Source organism: Cynocephalus volans, chromosome 8 (genome assembly GCF_027409185.1).
Source record: "Cynocephalus volans isolate mCynVol1 chromosome 8, mCynVol1.pri, whole genome shotgun sequence".
NCBI classification, from domain to species: Eukaryota; Metazoa; Chordata; class Mammalia; order Dermoptera; family Cynocephalidae; genus Cynocephalus; species Cynocephalus volans.
This window is the reverse complement of record NC_084467.1, coordinates 17,143,037-17,155,396: the sequence shown is the minus strand read 5'-3', so window position 1 is coordinate 17,155,396 and position 12,360 is coordinate 17,143,037. Positions and strand designations below refer to the sequence as shown.

Sequence of the window (12,360 nt, the reverse complement as noted above, 5' to 3'; positions counted from 1 at the left end):
AGGGACCTTACCTGGTGCTCCTGACAACACCAACGGCCGTAAAAGTAGACAGGATCACCGCCTGGATCCACGCCTCGCACGTAAAGCCTGCACCACCAGAGAACCAAGGATCAAAAGACGCCACCTGGAGAACCCAAAGTTCCAAGGAACACCCCTTGAAGCTCAAAATCGTACAGACTGGGGGTTCAAACACCTTAAATATTGTAAGATGAAAATTTTATTTTTTTCCCTTCTGTACCTTAGAGTCTTTCCCAGGAGCCTGAGAGCTTCCAGCTCACATATCCCCCAAAAGTTAACTTGGTATGTTATAAATGGGGTGGGAGATGAAATCTGGAACCTATCCAAGGTCATCATGGGAAAATGGTGGCCTGACCTGTTTCCTGATGTGTGCAAATTAGCCATGGGAGCCCCAGCCAACTGGGATTTAGAAGGATACTTTGATGCTCACAAACCCCCTTCTACCCCCTCCCCACTGGGGCGCTTTGGGCTCGAACCATGGAGGTGCTGCTCTACTAAAGATCGGAGAAGTATGCTGAGTGCCCTCACCTTCTATGTGTGCCCTGGGTTCCACCGTGACAGAGCACTAAACTATCAGTGTGGAGGCAAAGCAGATTATTTCTGTAAAGGCTGGGGCTGTTAGACCATGGAAGACACATATTGGAATCCCTCGTCCTCCTGGGACTATATAAAGGTAACTGCTATACCCACCTCTCTCCCCCTGCTGCAGGGCGGGCAGGCCGATTGGGAAGCAGCCACTCTAAGTGGAAAGATAACCCTGTCTGCACGGGATGGTGCCACCCCCTCCGAGTATCCTTCACGGATGCAGGAAAAAAAGGCCACTGGGTGGGAAAAAGGATTTATATCGGGATTAAGATTTTATAGAGAGTTATGATGATGGGCTGTTGTTCACCATCAAGCTCAAAGTAGAAACCCAGTATGCCAGCCTAGGCCCAAATAAGTACTTAGCTCCAGTGGGACCTCCAAAAACTACCCCAGGTACCTAACCAGAGTCCTCAGCCTCCACTAAAAGGTCAAAAGCTAAGACATCAAAGAAAATGTCTAAGCTCCCTGAATCTAAACCTCAAAAACAACCTTGGTTATTCCGCTTAATTTCTGAAGCCTTCAAGGTCTTAGATAGTACCAACCCCAATGCTACCTGCTCCTGCTGGCTTTGTTATAATGTTGCACCCCCATATTATGAAGGAAGAGCCTTCAGAAGTGAAATTAATACTACAACTGATGTCTCCAACTGTCGCTGGCAGCAACGACAGGTCAAACTCACTCTGTCAGCTGTTGCGGGGCAAGGAACATGTGTGGTGAATATCCCCTCCTCACACAGCCAGCTGTGCAACAAGACTCTTAACCAAGTGGTCTGGTGACACATATCTGTTGCCCCCTCCAGAAGGATGGTGGGCCTGCGCTACTGGGGTCACGCCCTGTGTTAGCTTACAGGTCCTAAATGAGACCCAGGATTTCTGTGTCTTGGTTCGGTTGTTACCTCGGCTTGTTTACCATCCCTATGAAGAAATATTATCACAGTGGGATGAAAATTACAGAACTACCAAACCAGAAGGGAGCCCCTAAGTATCACACTCTCTGTCCTCTTAGGCTTAGGACTGGGAGCAGCTGGGGCAGCTACAGGAGCTTCAGCTCTGGCTATTCAACATCAGAATGACCAAAGTTTACAGGCAGCCATACATGCTGATATTAAAGAAATAGAAAATTCAATTAATAAGTTACAAGAGTCCCTCCACCTCTCTTTCTGAGGTGGTCCTACAAAACAGAAGGGGACTAGACCTCTTGTTCCATTCCTTCAGCAGGGGGGGCTCTGTGCCACACAAAGAGAAGAATGTTGTTTTTACATTGATCACTCAGGGGTAATTAAAGACTCCATGGCCAAAATTAGGGAAGTCCTAGAAAAAGAAAAAAAGAAAGAGAACAAAATCAGGGATGGTTTGAGTCATGGTTCAACTCCTCTCCGTGGCTCACGACCCTCCTGTCTACCCTACTAGGACCACTGGTCATTTTGGTGTTGCTTCTGACCTTTGGTCCCTGCATTTTAAATCACTTGCTAGCTTTTGTTAGAGAATGTGTTAGTACTGTTCAAATTATGATGTTAAGGCAACAATATCAAGAATTAAACCAACAGGAATCAGTATTTCATGATTGAAATACCCACAAGAAAAAGGGGGAAAAGTGGACCTGAACCCCTTCCCCCACCCTTGAATATTAACTGACTAGCTTTTCTGCTTCTGTAATTAGCTTGCACAAGGTTTTACAAGCCCCTGCAGGTGGGACTTTCTGGTAAGGGCAGATGAAGGACTTCCCAAACCGCACAAAGTTCACCCAGTTCCGGGAAGGGCCTAACCACACAAGGGGTGGGCTGTTGGGCAATTCCCCAGTTCCACATCTGTATACCACCCCACTGAAAGCCACCAATGAATTTAAAAGTCACCTCAGGTGACCAATAAGCTGTATACGACTCATCCTGTTGCCAAAGTCTGCCTACCAAACTGTATAAAAAGTGCTCATGTTAAGAGCTCGGGGCCACTTCTGTCCTGAAGACGGAGCAACCCCAGCATGCTGGAATAAAAAAACCTCTTGCTTGACTGCAGTGATCTCCTGGTCTTTGTGAGAGGAGCCTTCCCAAGAAGTAAGATTCGCGCTTTCGGGCCAGTCTTACAATCACACTGCAAGTGGATGGCCCCCTGATGCCCCTGGTCTGTACTCACTCCACTGCTGTGCGGTAAAAGCTGAACGCCGCTCTTATCTCTGCCTGCACTCCAGTGTCCCAAGCAGCAGCCACATGGGTTTTCTGTTGGGTTAGAGACTTCCTCACCCACCATGAGGCTTTGCACTTAAGGGTTTGCTCTGCCCGCCTCCTCTTCACCAGACCTCTCAGCCATCAAATGTCACTGCCTTCCCTGATCATCCTATTTTCACAGCACCTGTTTGACATTTGTCTACCCTGCTGGCATGCAAGTTTCGGGAAAATATGGAGGGAAATTCCCTCACTGATTCTTAGATTTTTCTCTGTGTTAGAGAAAAATAGGTTATCATAATAATACGTCCTTTATTGAACTATTATGTCTTCGTACCATAGTTATTCGGTCAATGAAGACACCTTTCAATATTTTGATTTAATAGCTATATTTTTTGGAAGTTTTTAATTTCACAGGAAGGTTTACATTTTTGAGTGTTTACTATAAGCATGGGGCTAACAGCTTTGCTTGCAGTGGTAGCACAGCCACACTATGAGTTAAAAACTATTGCCCACATTATACGGGTTCATGAACTGAGGTTCAGGGGTGGTAAGGGACTTGCTCAAAGTCACCAAGCCAGACAGTGGCAGAGTGGAGAACTGGACTCAAGAGGCTGGCTCTAGTTGGCCAGTGTCACACTACCCTACATGTTTATTATAGAGAAATCAGAAGATAAGCGTCATCTCTAGTTCTATACCTAAAATACCAACTGTTAACATTTTAGTATGTACTTACCAGAATTTTTCTATGTATATGTACATTTATTACACATATGTAAGATTATAATCCACATTTCTCTTTCAAAACTAAGTTATAAACATCTTTCCATGTCGAATAAAACATTCATTTGTAAAGGCTGCATTCTACTGTATGGGCATTACAATATTGTCCCAATCTCCTACTGTTGGAATTTAGGTTGTCTTTGGCTATTGTAAATTTCTGCGTATTATAAAAGAGCATAGGTTGAACGGCTTGTGGAAGTCGTGCATCCTTGGGTGGGAGTAAAATCATTCTTGAAAGGAACATCTCTGTCCGAAGAGAAAATGAGTTTAGCTCTGAGAAGCGAGCTTGTAGTAGACAAAACAAAGAGGAAAAAAAGAAGAGAACTCTCCGAGGAACAGAAACAGGAAATTAAAGATGCTTTTGAACTGTTTGATACAGACAAAGATGAAGCAATAGACTATCACGAATTAAAGGTGGCAATGAGAGCCTTGGGATTTGATGTAAAAAAAGCTGATGTACTGAAGATTCTTAAAGATTATGACAGAGAAGCCACAGGGAAAATCACCTTTGAAGATTTTAATGAAGTTGTGACAGACTGGATATTGGAAAGAGATCCACATGAAGAGATACTGAAAGCATTTAAACTATTTGATGATGATGATTCAGGTAAAATAAGCTTGAGGAATTTACGACGTGTTGCCAGAGAATTGGGTGAAAATATGAGTGATGAAGAACTTCGGGCTATGATAGAAGAATTTGATAAAGATGGTGATGGAGAGATAAATCAAGAGGAGTTCATTGCTATTATGACTGGTGACATTTAAAGAATTACAAGGATAAACACTAAGAATGTTGCAGTTACCATCCATCTTATATTCTATTTTTGTGCCTGGAGCCATGTTAAAAAAGAAACCAACTTAGTTCTTCTTTCCAAAAGGACCAAAAATATGCATCTTATGTATTTGTATTTTACTACTGTTAAGTTTCTTTGTATGAACAGTATTGTTGGTACTCAAATAGTTTAGCTTTGTATTTATAGTATAGCTTTTATATAAAGTTGTAAAAAATCAAATCATCTGGTATACATTCTTTGAAGTTTTTAATTTAACATTAGTATTTTATTTTGGTGAGCACGTTTTTTAGACTTTCATTAATAAAATTTTTATTTTATTAGTATTTTAAAGTTTGGTAAATTTCCTATTTTATTTTGCTTCCCAATATCTGTTAAATCTCAATAGTGTATTTCTTAAATTTTTTCTCTTTACACTTTTACTAGTTTCTGATGCAAGAATTGAAATACAAATAGCAATAAAGTAGCATATTTTTCCATTACCTAAGATTTCATCATGTTTGACAAGATGACTCAATGTAGGCCTAATTCCTTTTTTAAGATTCACATCTTTCAGTTTGGAGGGAATAAGTGTTGTGCATATAGACCCATTTATCCTCGTGTATTATGTTCTATAACTCTTGGTATCTTACGTAAGTGTGACAGTTAAATCTGAATATTTCCCTCTTAAACTAATTGAATGAATGTAGTTTAAATCATCTAATTTCTTGACAAAGTGAAAGATTTAAATTTTTGAATTTTGATCTGTTAAGGTAATTATCACTCAATTAAATGTCATAGTGATGAAAATAGAAAAAAAAAAAAATAAAAAAAAAATAAAAGAGCATAAACTTACTTTCTTAAACCTGACAAAGAAATGGTTTCTTCCCCCACAAAGCCAGTAGGCAGTACCTTTTCCTTCCTTTACCTCATCTCACAATCCCATGAAGATCCCTTTCCATGAGCAGCAATATCTTGATGGGGTGTCACCCAGATGCTCAGCTTTTCCTGCCGCTATTCTGAGGACAAGGACTCACTTACCACTTTGTCTACTATGGTATCAGGTTTTCGTCAGAGGGCCCTCCCTGACCTTTTCAGTGACCTTACTGCTTGACCCCAGATACCCCATCCCTTGCGGCCAGCCTAGACACCAGCCTTCTGATCTCTGCACACTGCCCCACTAGCTATAGCTGCCTCATATGAACATAACAGGAAGCAGGTGCATCTCCAAATCCCCTTCTCCTATGGTTACCATTCCAATGTCCATTCCACCTTCTTCTGGTAACAGCTTTCATTTCTCTTGGAGAAGCTCATTCCCCAACTCTCAATCCAGGTGGCTCTAGAGATTACTCCATTTGCAGGGATGGACATGTGACCCAGGCTTGGCCAATCAGTCCTGTTGCCACAACACCTCAGCAATGAGCATGTGACTCAATGAGATTCAATTCTGGAATTTTGGTCAGAACTGTCCACTTCAGTGAATCTATTTGGTGAGGGCAGGATATTATTGTGGCACTGCTGGCAGCCGACTTCCCACTGCAAGGAGAGAAACCGCCTGAGAATGAGACCTAAACAGAGGGGGGAAACAGAGCTGAGAGATGTACATGTGAACCCAGGTCCCAGTGCCGTTGCATGAGCTGTGGATCCAGGCTTGCTTCAATTTGCAGTCACATTAGCCAATAACTTTCTACTGCCTGAACCAGATTTCTGTCATTTACAAGAGCAAGTCTTGTAAAAATGAATCAGTCTGCCAGTCCTGCCCCCCTTGTCTGCCCCTGCATGGTACTTGTTGCCACCCTCTGTGTAGATGACTCTCAAATCTCTACCTCCTCCTGCCCATATTTCCACCTTTATTTCCAAGTTCCCAGATGCTCAGAAGTTCCATCACCACCACGAAAATCATCTTCCACTTTCCATGGGTTCTGCGGTGCCTATAGCTGCTCTTGTCCCCCACACCCTTGTACATCCAAGAGTTCCCAGCTTTTTCTGCATCATAGATCCTATACCCATGAAATTCATGTCGAATTTCTAGAAGCTTCCTTGAAGAATATCTGTTTAAATCATTTTACACAGCACAATTCATCTTCCCAGATCTCAGCACTCATTAACTCACTTCCTTGCCAAAGCCCTCAATGTTTTCTACTTTGTCTTCAGAATAAAATTCAAAGTCCTTCAGCTAGGTGTTCTGGGTCCTCTGTAATCTGGCAACAACTTGTCCTTGCAAAGTTATTATCCTTTCCCTTCTGTATTAGCCAGCATTCTCCAGAAACAAAATCAATATGATGTGTATATTTGTATGTGGAGAGAGAGAGAGAAAGAGAGATTATAAAGAATTGGCTCAAACAATTGTGGAGGCTGACAAGTCCCAAGATCTGTAAGGTGAGTCAGCAAGCTGGAGATCCAGGAGAGCCAATGGTATAGTTCCAGTCCAAGTCCTAAGGACTGACAACCAGGGGACCTGGTGTTTCAGTTCCAGTCCAAAGGCGAACAGGCTCAAGACCTAGGAAAACCTGATGTTTCAGTCTGAGTGTGAAGGCAAGAAAAATGCTCCCTTACTCAAGGGAGGGTCAAGTTTTTGTTTTACTGAGGCCTTCAACTAACTGGATGAGACTGCCTGATATTATGGAGGTCAATTTCCTTTATTCAGCCTACTGATTCAATTGTTTTTTTGTTTCTTTTTGGGCTTTGTATGTTTTTGTTTTCATTTTCCTGTCAGGGAGCCAATATGGGGCTGATTCAAATGTATATTAATCTTACCCACAAATTCCCTCACAGACATACCCAGAATAACATTTGACCAAATACCTGGGCACCCCACAGCCCAGTCAGGTTGACATGTCAAATTAACCATCATATGTTCCATCATCAAACCTTATGCCATAGATACACTAAATTACTTAGTATTATGCATGCAGCTAATAATTTCATGCCTCTCTGGGCCTGCTCATGCTGTTCTCCTTGCCTAAAACATCGGTCCTGCTCATCCACCCTATCTGTCAAGTTCCCACCATGAACGTACATTTTGCCAGCACTGACTTCATGTCCTTTCCCACCTCTGTGCCTGTGTAGATTTGGTGGTTCTCCTCTCTGTCTGCCAAACTCCTATTCTTCTCTCTTTCAAGGACTAACCTAGGCTTCAGCTCTGAAGCTTCTCCTGACAACCCCACACAATCAATCGTTCCTATGACACTTTGTATTTAAAGCATATCATATTGGAATTATTTGTATCTATGTTAACTAAATCATTAGGTCATGAAAAGTCAGGGATCTTATTTTACTCATTTTTGTAATTTTTTAATCTAATTTCCTAGCACTGTGCTACCCTCAAAAATGTTTGATAAATGATGCATCAATGAACATAATACCACATCTTCCACAAAGTCGGCTCTGCTTCCTGCTGCAAAACTGATTCCTACCTCTTCTAATCTCCCAGAGCACTCAGCTGAGACCTTCTTCAGGGCCTCAGCCTGTTCTGTCATGTTTATCCATGCTTTTTCTCCCCCTCTGTAAGCTCCCAGGGGCAGGCTCAGTTCTGGATGCCTCTTTGTCGCCCTCCCAGTGCTCTTCAGATGCCTTCAACACTTCAACACTGACTGAATGAGAGAAGCCTCAAACTGCATTCTCTGCCAAGTGCTAAAAACTGCAAATCCACCACCAACTCCCTGAGGGCCTGCCAAGATTTACTAAAGAAGAGGATCTGCATTAAAGAGGCTCTCTTCTGTGGTCTTCAGTTTTAGGATTTACATGAGAAAATCCTAATTTAAAACTTTCCCTGTGATTCATAGGCGATAAAACTACAAAGAAAAGCAAGGAAGTGATTATCATAAAAAGCTAGCTACTGGCTGCCTTTAAAGGGGTTTATGATCTGGACGGGACGGGGTGGGGGTGGGGGATGGTGTTGGCCATGTTGTTTCATGACATGGCTAATGATTACACAAACGTTTGCTTTATAATTATTCATTGTACTGCAGATCTGTCCTATGTGCTTTTCTCATGCGTAATACTGTACAAAAATAATAGTTCAAAATAATTACGTTAAATCACGATAAAGCATCTCTGTCGTTACCCAAAGTTTGACATTGTTGTGTAAATTCATACTACTAAGATGCAAGCCCACCCCTCCACCATGATCCCCATGGCTGGTCCTGGCACCTCCTTGCTGGGAGTCCTGCCCTGCTGCTAGGACTGCAGGTGTGCTCCTGCTTTGGCCTCTGATGCACAGAGAGCTACAGCTGCTGCAGCTGCACCTACTCCATGGGCTCTGACTGAGGGACCCACTCCCTCTGCAGCCCCTCCTGCTCTTCAGCCTCCATCCTCCACTTGTGCCAACATCGTTTTGCTTGTCCAGAGATCTGGACCCTTCCTGGAGTCAGAGGAAGGAGATGAACTGACCAAACCTGTTTCCTATTGCCTTTCCTCTAACTGGGCCCAGCTTGCCTCCTTCATCTCGGTTATACATCTCTGGCAGGGGTGATCTGGGTCACTGAAGATGGGTAAATGAGATGGGACAGGGGAGAGAGGAAAGTCCAGAAATAACTGAGCAACTCCATTCCCATCCTGTAGGGTTTGATAAGAACCCATAGGCACATGATTGATGGATTTTGGACATGACTGCGCCACTGTGCACACAATGATCATGAAATAGCCGCAGGCCTCCTCTTCCACTCCAGCCCCAAGCCCCTTCCCCTTCCCTTTACAAGAAGCCTCCTGACTTACAGACAACTTTCCAGCTTCTGCATCGGTGCAGTTTTCCACCCAGTTACAATGACCTAATCGTCCTCCCCCCCTTACAGTTCATGCCCAAAAGCTAATATAAACTCTTGCAAACTCATTGTTGGGGCTGTCCCCATTTTCAGGGCAGCCCTGGGCTGCCTGCCACTTTGAGCACAGCCCAGCAGATTTTCTTCCTTTAATCAAGCTTGAACGGTACCCGGCATCTCAGCTCACTTTCTTTCATTATGGTGCCGAAACCCGGGAAGGGTCTTGGCTGGACCGTTGGCCAATCCGCTCTCTTCGGTTGTTTGGCTCCCGGAGGCCCTTCCCAGACCTGCCAAAACCAGATGCCTCCAGAACTCTTTCCTTTTGCCATTTCAGAACAATGCATCCAACACTGGCCTTGATTCAGGGTGAGTCAGTGCGTCTGTCCTGCCTACGTCTACGAGCTCCCCCAACAACTCTCTATGATATAGGTCTCTACGAAGCCCAGGCACCCATCCGAGGGAACTCTTCTTGTGCCCCCCCCACCTATTGAAGGACACTCCATGAGCGGGTCGTGTCTCTTCTCTCAAAAGAAGGTGGACAGCAGAAAGGATGCTTTGTTGGCACGATTCTTCTACCAGGACTGACTGCCCTTTCTCACCCTCTAAATGGGATCCCCACAATCCAAACCTCCACATCTTGTCCCTTGGGCTGTCTTCTGCCCAATTTCTCAGCTGCCAGGGAGACATTAAAACTCAAACGCCTCATTGCTATGGACCCCAGTGGCCAAAAGATGGCACTCGATTTACATACTCACCGAAGTGGCAAAAGCTGTAGAGATTCCTTGTTCAGGCCTTCTACTATCTCTTAAAGTCTTCATCTCTCTGTCAAAACTGTCCTAGGTCCTAGCTCATGCTCAACCTCTCCTTCCAGACTCAGATCAATCTTCTGATCCATAAGCCCATCCACATTTCTCTCTCTTCCCCACACCTGGCCTCCAGATGCTCATCCTCAGCCCAACTCCTCCCCTTCTCCCCCTTCATCAGGTAACAACCCCACCTCAGCTCCAGCTTTTTATAACCCTTCTGTGAGGTGGCTGGGATGGAAGGAATTGTCTGAGTCCATGTATAGGGAGCAGGTCTGGATGGTGGCTCAGGTACATGTTCAAAATAATAGGTGGCCTGTGGGAGCCGTTGCTGTTCCTTGCAGGGACCCAAACTGAAACTACAAGGCTGGCCATGGGGATTGAGATCTCCAGGATAACATGGTCACACACGTACTTCGTGGCCTCCAAAAGGCTACTCAGAAATCATTCAGTTATAACAAGCTTAGAGAAATCACACAGAGATCCACTGAAAATCCCAGCGAGTTCCTAACCCACTTCTCAAAGGCTTTACATGAATACACATGTATAGATCCAAACTCCCCTGCAGGCATGGCCCTTTTACACTCTCATTTCATTACCCAATTAGCCCCTGATATTCAAAAAACTATAAAAGAGATAAGGCCAAATACCAGCTCCTAGCTAATGCCATCCAAGGCTCACATACTCCAAAGCTGGTTGCCTCTAGGGGCAAGCCACCTGGGAACTGCTTCAAATGCAGTCAACCGACCCACTCAGCATGGGCCTGTCATAACCCATCCTCACTGCAAATGGCCAGGTCACTGGGGGATTGACTGTGCCACTGCCAGAGAGGGAGTAGCCCAGTCCCCAACCTACAGCCTTTGGCTTCATGGCCATCCATCCCTACCAGAGCTTCTCTGCTTTGCCCAAGAGGAGGACTGATGATGCCCAGGGCCTGATGCCCCCACAGAGATCACCACACATGAGCCCAGGGTAACTTGCCTTGTAGCAGGTAAGCCGATCTCTTTTGTCATCAATACAGGGGCCATTTACTCTACCCTCCCTGAATATGAAGGACCAACAACCCCATCCTTTATCACAATGGTAGGAGTCATGGGATCAGAATACCATCCACAGATCACTCAAACCCTTTCCTTCACCCTACATCACACCCAATTCACACATAAATTCTTAATAATGCTTCAATGCCCAGACCCTTTACTGGGTTGGGCATTCTTTTCAAATTCAAATCTACTCTTACCCTAAACATTTTAACTCCAGCTACAATACTCCTGTTACAGGCCACACACAGACCTGGCCCCTGAGGCTGCCACCTTCCCCTCTCCCTCAGACAAGGTTAATCCCTAGCAAGGGATGCTTCTTCTCCCTCCATTGTTATGCACCATTCCCCTGTCCTTGTTAAATTGTGGAAACCCTCTTTGTTCCCTGACATCCCATAGTACCCCGTTGCTAACAAACACCTAATAGGCTTAAAACCCATCATACACAAACGCCTTTCTTCTCGTCTCTCATGGCCTACCCACACACCTTTTAATACACCCATCCTTCCAGTTATAAAGCCTAATGGCTCATACCATTTAGTACAGGACTAATCCTGACATGCGCTGTTCCCAACTTACTTGGACAATACTACCTCCGGGTTTTTGGGATAGCCCCCACTTTTCTGGCCAGGTCATGGCTCAAGACTTATCTGAACTCCCTCCCCCCCAAGCTCTAGCACTTTAATACAATACGTGGATGACCTCCTCCTTTGTAGCCCCTCCTATGAGGATTCACAGGCCCACACTGTTGCTCTCCTTAATTTCCTGGCCTCCAGAGGATATTGAGTGTCCCCCAGTAAGGCCCAAATTTCTTTCCCTTCAGTCACCTATTTGGGACTCCACCTCACCCCCAACACTAGAGTAATAATGGTGGATCACAAGAGTTTAATTTCTGAACTCCCTACTCCTTCTGCAAAGAGTGCAATTCTTGCTTTCCTGGGGATTGCAGGATATCACCACATGTAGATTCCTAGCTTTGTTGTGCTAACAAAATCGCTTTATGAGGCAGCCAAAGGGGATCCTGCCATTTCTTTAGATACCACAAAGCCCATTCATTCTCCCCTCCAGCGATTAAAAAGCAGCTCTCCTCCCAGCCCCAGCCCTATCTCTCTCAAACCTATCTCATCCTTTTATCCTATACATCACTGAAACCCAAAGATTGGCAGTCAGGGTTTTGGGACAAAAGGCAGAAGATATTTTCTCCCTGGTGGAGGCCTCTCTAAACAACTAGCCACCACATCTCGAGAATGGGCCCCTGTTTATGGTCCTTGGGGGCAGATGCACTTTTAACACAAGAAAGATCTAAACTAACTTTGAAACAACAAACGGTCAAGACCTTCTCAGCCATGAGGCCAAGTCAATTCTCTCCCTTTCCCGCCTACAACTTATTCACCTTACTTTCATTGAAAACTCCCAGTTCTCCTTTAACCCTTGCTCTCCCTT

General features: G+C 44.5%; 1 protein-coding gene across 1 annotated transcript; it reads left to right on the top strand.

Moving 5' to 3' along the window:
* Positions 1 to 3,732: 3,732 nt before the first annotated feature.
* LOC134384852 (centrin-3) lies at positions 3,733 to 4,433 on the top strand. The gene has a single exon (XM_063106634.1). The coding sequence runs from the start codon at positions 3,806 to 3,808 to the stop codon at positions 4,307 to 4,309; it is 504 nt and encodes a 167-aa protein (XP_062962704.1). The 5' UTR covers positions 3,733 to 3,805; the 3' UTR covers positions 4,310 to 4,433.
* Positions 4,434 to 12,360: the final 7,927 nt, after the last annotated feature.

What these genes read in the sequence shown, in the direction of transcription:
- LOC134384852 (XM_063106634.1), top strand. Translation starts at nt 3,806, where the DNA reads ATGAGTTTAGCTCTGAGAAGCGAGCTTGTAGTAGACAAAACAAAGAGG.